This window comes from Vigna umbellata, chromosome 5, assembly GCF_029865625.1.
Source record: "Vigna umbellata cultivar VRB3 chromosome 5, Vumbellata_1.0, whole genome shotgun sequence".
In the NCBI taxonomy this organism is placed as follows: domain Eukaryota; kingdom Viridiplantae; phylum Streptophyta; class Magnoliopsida; order Fabales; family Fabaceae; genus Vigna; species Vigna umbellata.
This window is the reverse complement of record NC_142169.1, coordinates 34,127,564-34,143,477: the sequence shown is the minus strand read 5'-3', so window position 1 is coordinate 34,143,477 and position 15,914 is coordinate 34,127,564. Positions and strand designations below refer to the sequence as shown.

At 29.8% G+C, this 15,914-nt stretch overlaps 1 protein-coding gene across 1 annotated transcript; it reads right to left on the bottom strand.

Moving 5' to 3' along the window:
* Positions 1–7,457: 7,457 nt before the first annotated feature.
* Positions 7,458–8,888, bottom strand: LOC124840355 (L-type lectin-domain containing receptor kinase VIII.2-like). The gene has a single exon (XM_047316395.2). The coding sequence runs from the start codon at positions 8,652–8,654 to the stop codon at positions 7,695–7,697; it is 960 nt and encodes a 319-aa protein (XP_047172351.1). The 5' UTR covers positions 8,655–8,888; the 3' UTR covers positions 7,458–7,694.
* Between the last annotated feature and the right edge of the window lie 7,026 nt (positions 8,889–15,914).

Sequence of the window (15,914 nt, the reverse complement as noted above, 5' to 3'; positions counted from 1 at the left end):
AATTGATTTGTTGCAGGAGGTCGTGAGATAACCTAATTAATATAGTGTTATTGGAAAAAAAGTATATTAATTATTGGAGATAAAGATAGTAATGTGTCCAGGAATACTACTCACTAGTTATCCAATTATTAAAAAGATACTAGTTATCCAATTATTAAAAAAATAATCTGATCTGTTATTTATCAAATATCTATTTAAAAATACTTATCCAAAATTCATGAATATCAATAAACATTAAAAAAATTTTAAAATAAAATCTAAATAAAATTACAATAAAATATAACAATATAATGTAAATAAATATTAATTAAATTTTAATTTAAATTAAATTTAACATAATAAAATATAAATTAAATTTTAATTTTAATTTTTTAATAAGTAGGTATGATATTTTATCCCCATATACTCGGTCAGAGAAGGGAAGTAGTGGTGGTGTTAATAACAATCTTTTGGTAGCAATGATGAGGGAGGTGTCTCCTTGGTGCTGCATCTTTACTTTTCTTTTCCTTTTCTCGTTGAATAACTTTCTCTGCATGCTTTTCAATATTATCAGTGGTGCTAACCTAAAGCATAACTCTTTTTCATGTTGCTACGAAACCTGAGGTGGAAAATCAATTGCGTTGCCCACAAACCTATCTTCTCTTCAATCAGTGCTTGCAAAAGTGTTTTTATTTATATGTTTAACTCTTAGCCAAATTTATAAGAGCTATTTAACTCAAGTTATTATATATTTTATTTTTGGATCAACATAATGAAAATAACATTTTTGAGTATTAAAAGCAAATTTGTCTGTTTACATTTTAGGAATGATTAAAACATGTGTTTAGTTAATGTTATTTTTTTAGAAATATGTTGTAATTATCAAAAAGGCTCTTGTTCTAAAAGTATTAATTTTTACTCTGAAAAATATAAAAATATCTAATGTATTGTATAAATCATTTTCAATACTATTAGTAATCATAAATTATCACCACCACTAGACTTGAACCATGAGTTCACGGATTTTTTATTGGTACTGTTCTAAAAGGTTTTTTTTTTCCGATCATCAGACTTGAACCATGGGCTCTGATACCAGATGGTTTCGCTTTGGGCTAAATCCTCGTAAATTTGTTTTTGGTACCACTCTAAAAGACTTCTTACCAAGAAAGGTATCTTATATATAAACTTATATCTATTTCTTATTTTATTTAATGTGAAACTTTGTTTGTACTCAACATGATTAACATGAAAAAAAACGGAGATAATAATAACATGAAGTTAACAGTAACAATGATAAATCATGAAAAGACGAAAAGAAGAGACTATAACACAGAGAATAACAGACAGAAAGAGAAAAGATAAAGAAGTTGCAACAAACGAAAGGAATGCTACGTTGGATAGATAAAAAGAGATACAATGACTGTTGTAGTTAAGAATAATCGTTCTTTCTCAATATAAAGACAATTTTACTCTAACAGTTGCATTTTATAAGGGTGATATTGTTTTCAATCTTGATTGTTTCTCATATATATATATATATAATAGTGATTAATATGTTATTTGGTTTACCAACGAGAAAAGTTTAGTGAAGAGATAGAATACTTATACCAATGAGATGCGAGTGCAATTATATAAAGCATTGTCATTATTTTTTATGTAAATCTTTAAAACAATAAGTCTTTACTTCTGTATGATTTACTTTTTTATTTATATTCAATATTAAACCCATAAGTAATTCTAATGTTATATTTGAATTAGATGAAAAAAAAGTTATCACATCTTTTTCAAAGACATTCTAAACGACAAAAAGTGTATACCAGCGGCTCTTTTAATTAAGATATTTTTTTAAAATTATTAATAACTGATTTTTCTATAATATTTTTACTGTTTGAAATTATAATATAATTTTAACAATATCAAATTTATTAAGAGCGTCTAAACAGATATACAATTGAACTATCAATTGTTTCTCTTTTCTTTAAGTTTCAAAAACCATATTCATATTTTTCTATGAACTCTTGTTAATTTTAACAAATTTTAGACAAGATGATTTGGAATTTCAAGTAAAGTTTTAAGTATATAAATTTAAAATGTAACTAATTTATTATTCATTTAATAAAAATCAACATGTTTTTAAAATTATTTTTCTTTGAATTCTCTATAATTTTAGGAGTCAATAATACATTTATTTTTTTCCTATATAATCTCACTTTATAAAGTGTAAAATGTAAAACAAGTCTTTTCGATTGAAAGTTTTACTAGAAAAAATTATGCTTCTACTCTGGAATCTTTAACCTGTATTTGAACTTTATTACATGAGTTTGGTTTATTGATTGCATTTGAAATATAATCGGACGGATAAATATTGATTAATCTAATACTGTAATTACAAATTTATATTAGAAAATATCAACTAAAGTAACTAAAGTGCATTAACTTTTTACAACATTAACATATTTCCTAAATTCAAGATGAGTAATTCTTCCTATACTTCATGTGTTATCCTACATCTCTCAATTGACAATTATGCCCTTCATTTAATAAAACATAAAAAAGTGTAATGATGGTTTAATTAAAAACCACAAAAGACAATAAATTAAATTAATAAAATAATCAAAAAATTAATAAATATTAATAAATAATTATAGATTCAAAAAGTTAACAAGCATATTTAAATTTGGAAATTAAAAAATATTAATTACATTAAAAATAATATTTAAATAAATATCAAATATAAAAAAGTACAAATTAAAAATATTAACTGCAAAATATAAAACATTTAAATAAACTAATAAAAAAAATAAAAAACAAATCAAATTAAAAAACATTATAGTGAATAAAGAAAAAGAAGGAGTATTATAAAATTCCTTCACCACAATTCAAGTTGCGGTCTAAATGAGCCGTCAAGTAGTGCGGTCGCAATTTCAACTGCGGCGCGGTATGAATCGCCCTTACGGCATGATCTGAACCGCTCACTTCCAACTGTGGTTATGTGGATGCTCAACCGCACTTCCAAATGCGGAACCTCTGCAACCGCTCTTGCTCTTCGGCTGTTCTCAACCATTACGTCTTGACTCAACCTTTTTCCATCAATCCAGAAATGTATTTAATCCAAACCTTCATCCCATTCAACCCAAAAATATCCAATCAAAAAATGCATCCAACCTAGCACGGCGTCTTCTCAATCACTGCGGTTAAGACCTCGTCCCTTCCAATTCAAAAATGCATCACAACACATACAAATATCACATACAACAATACATATAATCAATAGTCAAAAAGATTCTCTCTGATTATGTAATTCTGACAAGAGCACAATTGGAATAATATAAAAATAAGGAGGTGTAGGATGAGACCAATAAAGTAAAGGGAGAAACACTCATCGAAGATTAGTGACCGTCAAATTTGACATATAAAGTTCACATATTCTCGAAATTAATGAATACACATTCGATTTTTATCAACTTCAAAATTCAGATTCTCAAAATTAATGAGTTATCATCTCTCTACAATGAACAGACTCGTCAGGAGTCACCATTGTTTGTCACTTAAACAACAAGAATATGTTCTTTTATTATAGAACAAAGTTCTATGTTTATATATATATATATATATATTTAAGGAGCACAATTTTTACTACATTGTAGGGTAAGCATTTGATTGGTTTAGAAATAAAAAAACCTAAAAGTTTTACTTTATTGGTTGGTTTGGCTCAAAAGAGTTAAGGAATCTTAAGAGCCTAAACTATGAGTACCGCATAATATATTATAAAAGGTCGAAATTATTTTATTTTAAGAAAAGAATTAAATTAAGAAAAAAATAGAAAAGTTAAATTAAAATTAAATTAAAATTAAAGTAATAACATTTAACATTATACTAATATTTAATATTGTTATTATCACATCATATATAATATTAACAAGTGACAAATTTGTTATCTTTTTTAAGAGAATTTTAAAAAAGTAAAAATAAAAATAGTTAAAAAATAAAAAAATCACAAACTCATATGTGATATTTTTTTTTTCAACGGTTAATGCAGTATTACTAAAAAGGACGTAATTATATTTATTTTTTAAAATTAAAAATCAAGACAAACAACAATACGGACACTGATTTACAATTTGACCACCGAAAACCAATGCAATGATTTAACCAAAAAATTTGCCAAAATATACTGTGAACGCAATGACGCTAACCGCTCCCATTGATTGTTTCTCTCTTTTTTTATCTTTTAACTTTTTGATTCACCATTGTTTGGTATTATTTTGGGTTACAATTTTCAGTATACTAATTAATATATTCATAAAAAATAAGTCTACTTCAATCAGATAAAATATCTTATAATTTTGTTTATATTTGAAATGAATTTATATTAAGCACCTATTCTTTTCCAATGACGAAAACATAAATAAAGAAGAAATGTGTGAAAAGCACATTTATCAAAGGAAAAATATACATTTTTTTTTAAACTTTCTCTTTAAATGTACGAAAAAAACAATGTATTAAAAGTATTGAATATTAATACAAGTTTTATATTAAAAACTTGTATTAATTGATCTATTATGAACGATGTAGTTGGTTTGATGGTGGGTATCCCTCCCATATGATTCCAAACCAAAGGTTGCCCATCTTTCTTTCCTATTATTGGATATCATCCAAAGACAAACTCTATATATTTGAATTGCTTTAATTTTCTTTCTTTTCATTTTTCTTAATATAAAAAATGACACATTATTCACTACCGAGCAAATTTAAAGTGGGAAAGATTCTAACAAGACTTTTAAAGAGACTGATTAATTTCGAATTCATTCAAAAGCTCCATCACCCTTTTGACCGATGCTTCAGCTTTTAGCATGTTGGCATTATTCAATTACGAGTCCATCTAAACTAGGTTGGAATTATTTCTTTCAAATTTTCACTGCATTATTTCTTTATTTTCTTTCCCTGTGAAATTATAGGTGAAAGCGGTTAATTTTGAATGCTTATCACAGTTAATTTAGGGATTAAAGGAGACTCATAAAACTATCTGTAGGATAGTATGTAATTAATAATGTTATTTGGAAACAAATACATTATTAATTAAAAAGGTTACTGGAGTAGTGCTGTTACCTTTTCCCATCAAACATCTACGTTGATGTCTCCTTCACGCTGCATCTTTGCTTTTCTTTTCTCTATCGTTGAATAACTTTTTTTATATGCTTTTTAATATTATAGCTGAGAAAATATAATGTAAACTATTAAGTGGAGTACACTTACTTTATATTTTCACATATTTATTAAATTTACTCGTTCTCTTGACTCATCCCGCATTTAATTCCTAATTATTAGAATGGAGTGACACGTCCTATATGAACTAATTCCTTTGACCTGTTCCACCTAATATATGATTCGCAATCCTGCTTACACACATAATAAATTAGTTTTTTATAATTTTCCCCTTAATTAAAATATGTAAATACCATCATTATTTTAATAACTTAATTTGTATTTAATTAAATTAGTAAAATTAATAAATTTTACAAGCTTAATTATTAAAATAAGTAATATTTATATTTTTATTATTTATAATTTTTAAATACAAGTTTATTATAGATTCTTGTTAATAGTATATTCAATTATAATTACAAAATGCGTGTTCCCTTGGACAACGCAACTGTGTTGGAAAAGAGCTTTGGTGTGAAAGAGTGTATTCTTTTGATAAACTAGTCATGCGTTTAAGGTGTATACATAGTAAAGAAGTACAGTGACCTAAGCGTCTTCTATTTAGGGTTTCAACCACCAACATTATAACATCTCATATCATCAAATCCATATCTTCACGCACTGCTCCTGCTTGTTGCATGGGTTAGAAGTTGTTGATGTTTCAAAATCTTAATGTCATATATGACACGCAAAAGTAAAGGTCTTAGACGTAGTTTTTGAAACAAGAAAAACCAATTTAAAAACCATATGAGAAATCAAATATAATTTTTTATTTATAATAGAAACTACTTTTTGTTCATAATTTTTAATTTATAAATAAGTATCTAAATTCATCATTACAATAATTAATTATTTTTTATTATTAAAAGTATTCATTATTTAAGAATTAATTTTCTTGTAATGTGATTTTATGTAATGAAAAATTTATTTTTGAAAAACCTAGCTAAAAGATAATCTTATTAAAGTGAGTTTGTTTTACAGATGAATATAAAGTTGACAATGTAATATTTTACGATAATCATCTTTGACAATATTTTTTTGACAATATTTTAACATCGTCTACGTGTTATTCTGTGATTGGTCCAAAATTACTCCACAATCAATAATAATAATCATAAACACTAACATGGACCAATCATATACCAATCATAGAATGACACATAGATGATATTAAAATATTGTCAAAAAAATAGTGTTAAAGTATCATTATCCAATATTTTAACATTTGTTTAGAATTTAAAAGAGAATGTTTCTAAGCATTCTTCAGTTCTTAGATAGAAGTTACAACCTGCAATGACAGGTAGAACTGTATAATGAGAGTGACCCATAAAACACTATTATGTGCAAAATTCAAAAGAAGGTTGAAACTTTGAAGGTGACCATGTCACCCAATTGCTCCGACCATACATCGTGATCTACTTTGTGGAAAAATATTCTTTAACACCATTTACTCATCACTTCACAATCTTTATAAAGATAAAACGATCTTAATAAAAGTTAATTTTTATATTTATAGAAAAAAAGAGAAAACAAAAAACAATGAGAAATAGTATCAAATCAAAACTCTAGTGTGTATAGAGCATGAGAGAATTAAAAGTAGTAAAATCTCCTTGTATATCTATCTTGAAGGGTACAATTACCGTAAGGCACAAAAACTGAATTAGAAAGGATCATTGGTTGTACACTCAAAGTCTATGATTCTAATTGCTTGGAAAACGATAGAAGATTGTTCGATAATGACAAAGCTTGAAGGAAAGAAGAGAACATAGATAAATATGAATAATTCCAACACAACTTGGTGTTATCAATTATTTCACCACATGACTGCATCAGATTCTGAAAACAGATGATGAATTTTTCATCTTTAAAGCATTAAGTTAATTCCTTTTTTTCCTCATGTGACCAGGGAATACAAGGCTAGTGCAATCCTGTTCTATCGGCTATCTATGGGGGGAATACTGCATCTCAGAATAAGCAGAAAACTGAAAATCACGTTCAGGCGTTAAACAAGGGCGCTGGCGCTTCAATCATTTTCAGTTTTCTAGTTATTCTGAGACTGCATCCCTTTTTTCAATCTTTTTGGAGGGCATCACACCCCCTTCAATTTAATTAGGAAACACTACATCCTCTTCACCGCACGCATACATACATAAATATCAATAACAGGGAAAAGGATCACAAACGGATTATTTATTAGTTTCTGTTGCTATAAAATCTCAAACCTATCTGTTAAATCTCAATGAAATTTAGCTCGAAACAAACACACAATGAAGAAGTAAACAAACAGAATAAATATATGGTATATCAAAGCTGCAGCTGCAATAAGCTGCCAATAATCATGTTACAAAGTTAAAATCAAAGTGGTTCCCAAGCAGGGAGCCAACATATTTTACATATTGTTACAAACAAATTTACAGTATCACAATCTCTCCTATAATAGTATCCTTCAGGTGACATAAATACACAACACAATGACGGCAAAAGTTACAAACATGATCGTCATCACCTATTCTCTAACTCTCATCATCCGGCTCATTCTTGTCAACAGCTACATCAATTCTTTCATACCTGATATCCGAAGGGTGATCGGGGATTCTCGCAAGAGACTCCTCCGCACCCTTTTGGAAGAAAATCACCCACATAAACAGCACCACAAACGTCACCAACGCAAGACACCCAGTTCCAAAAATCACCCCAGCAAGAATCGTCAAAGGACAAACTCTCCTATGCTCATCCTCAGATAAACCATGCGGATCCACAGGAAGAGAATGCAACCCATTTGAAACTTTCTTCAATGTAAGCTTCCACGAATAGATACTCACAACCTGCAGCGAATGCCCAGCGTTGGAAGAAGTTATACCCGCGAACACAGAATTCCCACCCCACATTTTAGAAAAGTCAATCTTATGAGAAACGATGGGATCAGAAGGCTTTTGTTCACCCCATTTGCTTAACCTAACTTCCATCACCTTAGGCCCACTTTCGTAATCAACCCAAGCATTCAACTTTTCCCCATTATTGAGAACCAGACCCACATCGGAAGCATTCGCAACAGCCAGGGACATGTGGCTTCCGACATCGATGCCAACGTGGCTCGAGTTGGGGTGTCCTACATTTTCATCCTTGGACGTGACGAACTCAACAGCGACGGTATCCGAACCGTTGCCGGAAGCGGCGGTGAGGATAAACAGGACGCCGTCACCATTGCCGGAGATGGAGAAGGAGAATTCGGTGGAGAGGTTGGTAGTGGCGTCTACGAAGACGAGGGGCTCGGGGACGCGGAGGAGACCGGAGGAAGAAAGGGAGGGATTGGTGAGGCGCACGTGGGGGGCGGCGTCGTTGTTGGTGACAACGTGGGCGTCGCCGAAGAGGTCGATGCTGTCAGGATCGAGATTGGGGGACTGCGTGGAGGAAAAAGACGGCTGGACGAGGAGAATTAAGGAACAGAAGATGAAGAGGGAGAATGCAACCATGCCGCTACGTTTTTTTGGATGGGACAATGATTCTCTCTCTGTTTTCCTTCTCTCCCTTCAATCTTTATTCTTCAACGCATGTTTCTGTTTTTGGTTTCCACAGCTCAAAACTGCTGCTTCTTTGCTGCCAACGTCTCCACCGCTCAATCCACCCTTTCTTTTCTTAGTTTCATTTTCTGATTTGTTCTATTATTGATATATAGTATCAGAAAAATTAAAAACCACACCTATTTTGGTCTTAAAGAATACCCTTTTCCATCTTTTAAACTAATAATGATTTTATTCAATTTAATTTACGATGAAAGTTTACAGAAATTGCAATTATATTTCTTTACTGAGAGGGATTAGAAATAATGAATGTGGGCTCATCATAATTGGACAATGTTTGGAGTTGGGCCCATTGCAACGCGGCTTAAGCGTCACGCCCAAGCTTTGGGTGTTGCTCCCTCCACCACCACAGCCTTCTCCCTCCACCTCCCCTTTACTATTTTGCCCCTCAGTAAAATTTTATTTTTAGAATTATTGTTTTTTAATTTTACTCATTTATAACATATTTCACTGATAACCTACGTAGTTCCTTGTATGAGTAAAATATTTTTCTGCAAAGCTCAGTGATCGTGAAAAGAATTATCAAGCAATCTTCCTCTTGCTTTCGGTGCAGTACGTGGTGCAGTGCGTTTGTGGTGTAATATGCTTGTCGTGGTTCCTCTCCAGGTACGTAGTCATAATCCTTCCAATAATCCTAAACCCTAAACCCTAAACCCTTCCAATAATCCTTCCAATAATCTTTCCAATAATCCTTTAACCCTAAAACGTAAAATGAAAACGAAGCCTAAACGGATGGCATCCTTCAACGGATGACATCCTTCAACGGATGTCAACATCCGTTTAAGGCAAAACGGATGTCGACATCCGTTTCGCCTTAAACGGATGTTGACATCCGTTGAAGGATGTCATCCGTTTAAGCTTTGTTTTAATTTTATGTTTCTGTTATTATTTTATTAGATATTTTAATATTTTGATTTATTATTTTTGAATATCTTTTTAATGTATTTTAATAATGTATATTTATATTAGTTTATATTTAAATATTAAAATATTAAAATAATAAAATAATAAAAATAAAAAATTTTAACTTTAAGAATATAATTAGAATTAAAGATAATTGGGGAGGTGAAGGGAGAAGGCTGTGGAGGTGGAGGAAGCAACACCCCCAAGCTTTTGGTGCTTCTTGCTTCACTTTCCTGTTTTCTTTCAGCACCCCCGTAAAAGTCCTACTTCAAAAATATAATAAAAATCGTTACATTTTTTATTTTTAATAATTTTCAAATTAAATGTTATTGAAAGATATTTTCAAATTTATAAAATACTTTCCAAAACATCTCATGTAAAATAAATTTTATTTTCCAAAACTTAAAAAAAAAATTCCAAATTCAAAAATATTTTTAGTAAATATTGTTGCAATATAATAGATTGTAAATGGCCGTCGAGTGGCAGTGGCATAGTTACCTGATGCAGGACAGAGCACAGCATGAGGAGCATTGGCATAGTTACTACTATCATCACCGTAACCCTCTCATTACCTTTATGCAATCAAATTTTGGCACATAATCTTATATAGGCAATCAATTTGACGGTCCATGTTAACGTGTTTTTATTTGCGACACCACTCATTAAATAGTGAATCCGTAGCGGCATTCATTGTTTTGTTCTGCCCCCACACTAGGGCGCATTAGTTGCTGCACCTATGTATGCTGCCTCCACACTCCACAGCTCATCTATGGATTTACATTACTTTCATATTCCTCTATGCACAGGGAAGCCACTGTTTTCACTCAATTTCACTGTTCCATTACAGTCTATTCCATCTAAATCTCTGCTTTACCTACTCATACATGCATTCTTCTTCTTATTTATTGCTTTAAGCTTTCTGCAACTCCCCTGTTCAAACTCCCTAAAATGAGGGATTTTGGTTTACAAAATCTCCAACTCACAGTTATACGGACTGTTCATCGTGGGTACAGCTGCAAATGATAAATTTTCTTATTCAATTCATAACCATAGCTTGTACGAGGAAGATGCAAAAATCAATTATATATATATATATACAGAATGGCTGTATATGCAATTATATGCAAAAATCTTCTATGCTTTCTTATCTAACTGGTTAGCAAGACATTTGCAAGGTTCAGTTTAATTCATTCAAGACCTTTACTCCTCTAAATGGATTTGAAAATAAAATTCATAATTACCCTTAGCCGTTAAACATAGACTAAAGAGAGAGAAGCTTCCATGAACTTCTCTCTATGTAGTTAATTTTATTCATAGGAGAGGCCACCATACTGGAAAAAAAAAATCCACAAATTTGTAAAAGGAAATAAGATCTTAATTTCTCCATTTCTCATTGTCCATTTGGCAGAACAAATTCAATAACTTCATGACTAAAATATTCAATGCGTTTCTGTCTTTAGGATTATTGATAGAAGCAGAAACATTTATTTTTTACTCCATAACTTAAGAGTAGTGGTTTTCTCGTTGGGGTTTATTGTTCTAAATGGATTCCAAGCTCAATGTTCAAAGCCAAATATATTATCAATTTTTCGTATTCGTTTAAGGATTGAGATTCATTGTTCGAACAGACCAATTATGTTGCTGAATTTGGCTAATAAAAATATGTTGAAGTTAACTTGATTATGGCACCTCATTATCCAACAAAAAGTGAGTTGATGTACCATTTTATATATATGCTGCACTGTTACTTTAACCAAATTCTACATCTTGTATATTTCATTCCGGAAATTGGATGATCTATTTTACTAATGATCTTAGGATTATCCTCGTTAACATAATTGTACTTGAGGCTCACCAACGAAACCTACGTAAGTTATATGAAAAAATAAGTAAAGTCTCACGTTAATGATCACCTAAAGTGTTGGAAAGTAAGTTTAAGTCTCATATATATATATATATATATATATATATATATATATATATATGAAAAAATTTAACATCGATTATTTTAAAATTTTATATTAAAAATAGTATCAATCTAACTTCTAAAATTTAACAAAAAATAATGACCAATTCACAATATTTAACCGGAACTATGCAATGTTAAAAGAAAAAGTAAAGAATAATGTAGTGTTTATCACACTCGCTAAGTATCTTGAGTATATAGGAAGCTTAAGTAGTTATGTGTCATTAAGAAAGTTTTGTAGTTTTGTTCAAAAAAAAAATTGTATGAATGTTTTGTTCAAAAAGTTTTGTAGTTTTGTAGTTTACACTTTTATTCACAACATTGCATAAGAAAGTTTGGTAGTTTTGTTAAAAAAAAAATAAATTTAATGAATGTTTGCAGTTTTTGTAAAAAAAATTACATGTTAAATTTGTTAACTATTTATAAAGGTAGGTCTTCAAGTATTAAACTACATTAAATTTTTTTATGTGTTTTTATTTAGTTTGTACTTTGATGAGTTTGTTTCCGTTTTAAAAAATATTTTCGTATGGCTAACATGTTGTCTACCATAGTAAATTAAGAAATTATTCGTTTCCAGTTACTTTTCTTATTTCTTTCTTGGATTATAACTTCATCTTTACCGACAATAAAATAAAATCCTCAAATTAGTTTATTTGAAATCAAATTTTAAATATTTGAGTGAGATAATTTTCTTACAAATTATTAATAATTTGTCAAATGAATCAGAAATAACGTTTTCTCAACACGTTATAAGGTGGAACTAATTTTTTTCTATGTGCAATTGTTTTTCAGATCCAAATTTAACATAACCTTATGAAGTTAATGTCAATTAATCATATCTTTGACTTTTTTTTCTTTAGCCTTAACATATAATCTTATTTTATTTTCTTACTCGTGTTTTTATGCATCTTGATATTATACTTTTGGAGGGTTGGTTATAATATAAATGATTACTTTTTTTTTCCTGAAAGATTATGTCTATACAAATATATCATCCTAAATATATTCTTCCGTTTTCTGTTGTATTTTTAATCAATCAGTCTGTTGGACGTTTTGTTAATGTGTGTAAACGTGTATTTGGTCCTTACTTGAGTTCCTTTGTATTCAAGCTTTCATCATCTTGTGACGTATTAATTCTCTTTAAGCATAATGAGAAATTTTCTTTCGGACATCTAATCAAACACTTACATGGTATCAAGCCTATAGTATTTGTCAAATACAATAATATTCCAACCAGACGTGGATATGCAGAAGGGTTTGAAATAATATTTCCTTCATCTATGTGAGGCTTAACCGAAGGATCAACAAGAGTAGGAAATGGTTTGCAGTCAAGCATACCTGAAATGAGTTATCGACAGTATTTTCAATAATAGTAATAAATTAGTAAATATAATGAAAATGAAAATGAATTTATAAAATAATAATAATATTAATTAGAAAATCATAAATAATAATAATAATAAATAATTTTAACTTAATTTAAACTAATTATATTTTATTTTTAATTAATTTTAAAGAAAAAAATAAATGATAGTCATTTAGTTTTATCAATTAAAATATTATTTTTAATCTATCATTCATCACATCAATCACTGAAACTTTCATAAATTTCTTTTTATTTATTTCCTTTAATCTAAAAAAATTCACTTTTACTCTTCTTTTCTTTTACATTCATTTAAATTTACTCTTCCAAACTTATATTTAAAAAGAAACATAACTTAAAAGAAAAAAAAAGGGAAAGGAAAGTGAGTATTACGTCACATGATAGATAAAAGATAAAGATAACAATATATGAAAAGTTATTTTCTTCCATGTTAACGTGAGAATTGATCCATGCATGATTTAAGGTTAAGAGTGCTTCATACGTTTAGCACAGTAACAGGCAATTCATATGTTACTGTGTGATAATGGCAAAAACAACTTTTGTTGTTATCCATGCAATTATTATGGTCGACCGTGAATGAACAAAACCAACAGTGTTGCTGCTGTCTTGCGCTACCTAGCTTACATTTACTTTTAAAATTTACCCATAAGGGTGAAAAATAAAGGAGATGAAGAATTATAGTTAAGTAATACATATGAATTCACACATCTCAATCAACTGATCCCACTCACAAGGAAAAGAAATCAAGAAATCAAGAAATCAAAGCCTTAGATCCTCAATTTGTGGCACCAACTTCTTACAAAGAGCAGTAATACTAATGAATGAGAGGAAATTGAGGAAAGGAGTTTGAATTAGGAGACAGGTCAAGGGCTTTTGGGGCCCAAATGTGTGTCCTATACATAGTCAAACCTTCCTCAAGAGGAACAAAGCAAAGAGGTTTTTAGATTAGTCTAATTTTTTCACAACGTATGATGAATACAACTTCAACCGACAATTATTGTAGGAAGGATGGTGTACAACAAAAATTCTAGGAAATAGTTTCTTAAATATACTCTATTGTTTTCCCCCCTAATTTCATGAAAGAAACATGGTCTATTTTTCTTTTGGCAGCTTATGTCTTCTATATAAAGTTTGTGTAGTCCAAGAGGGAGACATTTGAACTACACATTTCATATTTGAAGACAATCTTTACACTCTTTATGCCCAAAAATCTTCACCTCAACCTGGACCCATCCTTGCGTACAATTTCAATTCAATGTCATTTCATTACACCTTTGAACTACATATGTACACCTCTGTAATTTAAGGAAAGACCACACACATGTGTTCTACCTTCTAGAACAGCTCTTGTCCCACCTTTGAGTTTTAATTGATTTTGTCCAACACTACTCATGTTCATTGAAGCTCGATTAACTCAGGTGAAGTTAGGTAGCCACATTAGGGTGACAAAATTTCTCCTCTAAAGTTTAATTTCCAACGTTGTACAAGTATATAAAAACAGATTGTGTTTAAATTATTGTACTATTTTAGTGTGTTTTTTTTTAAATACTAAAATAAATACAACAAAAAGATTAGCATTTTCAGAGTTTCATCAGCAACTCTGAACTCTGCTTGCACCTTCATCTTCAAAGTTGTTCTTGAGAAACTCCAATCTCCATCACCGTCACCGTCACTGGGACTTCGTCCGTCGGAAAAAGGGCTCTTTGTCACGCTCAACATTCACTCCACCATGTCTAATCGAGAAAGCCTTGTCCAATGAACTCTCAACGCGTCAGATTGTCCGTTGACACAATGCAACTCTTCATAGGTCAAACTACGCCTAATCTTCTAGCTCGATTGTCGAATAAACTCCGCATATTCCTCCTTGATCATTCAGACATCTTTGTCGGATTCTGGAAGAACTCGGACTAGTAGAAGCTCTTGCATTGAAGACAACGTTTGGAGATGGCAACGGATCCTTTGCATCTGATGTGGAACGCGAGACTATCGACACTCGACAATTCAACGTGCTTTAATGACGGAGAATTTTCAAAATCTTCCGTAAGCCTCTCCCACGATCTTCGTGAAACTGCCACACTTTGGAGACCACGTTTTTGTGTGACCGTGATTTCAAATTGGATCATCGTTAGGAGCTGCAACGGCTACATTTGAAATTAGTTTACAATTACTGAACTTTCCAAGGTCGTTCACGTTCAAGATGTTCTCAGAAGGTGAGATGCATTAAAACATAATTTATAACATCCTTTTTTTGTATAAAGATTAAAAGCCCATAACATATATTGTATATGAAATTATACTTGTAGTTTCATTAAAAAAATTATTTTTGTCTTTAAGTAAAATTTCTATTTACTTAATATGATAAATCTTACAAAAATTATTTATATATATATATATATATATATATATATATATATATATATATATATATATATATATATATATTAAAGTGCTCTCATCCATCTTCAAAGAAAAAACATAAAACATTTTAAAGTAGAAGAAATAATTCACATAAGTTTGAAAGCAGTTCACGATTAAGTCTTACCATATTAGTATTTTTAACATGATTATTTAAATTTAGTTAATTTTTTATTTATAGAAGAAATAAGTTGCTTTTATTTTAATCATGTAATCGTGTTTTAGACTTTGTTTGTGAAATGTTGAGAATATAGCATCTGAATACTCATTCTCAGAATCCCAACGTGCACAATTAACTAGCATTCATAAATAATAATGGTTAATGAAGTAAATATTTTAGTATTTTCTAATTTATAATGATAATTTTATTATGTTAAATTTAAATTTAAAATTTATATATATATATATATATATATATATATATATATATATATATATATATTAAACTAGTGTTAGTTAAATAAATTTTATTATAAACTAGTTA

What these genes read in the sequence shown, in the direction of transcription:
- LOC124840355 (XM_047316395.2), bottom strand. Translation starts at nt 8,654, where the DNA reads ATGGTTGCATTCTCCCTCTTCATCTTCTGTTCCTTAATTCTCCTCGTC.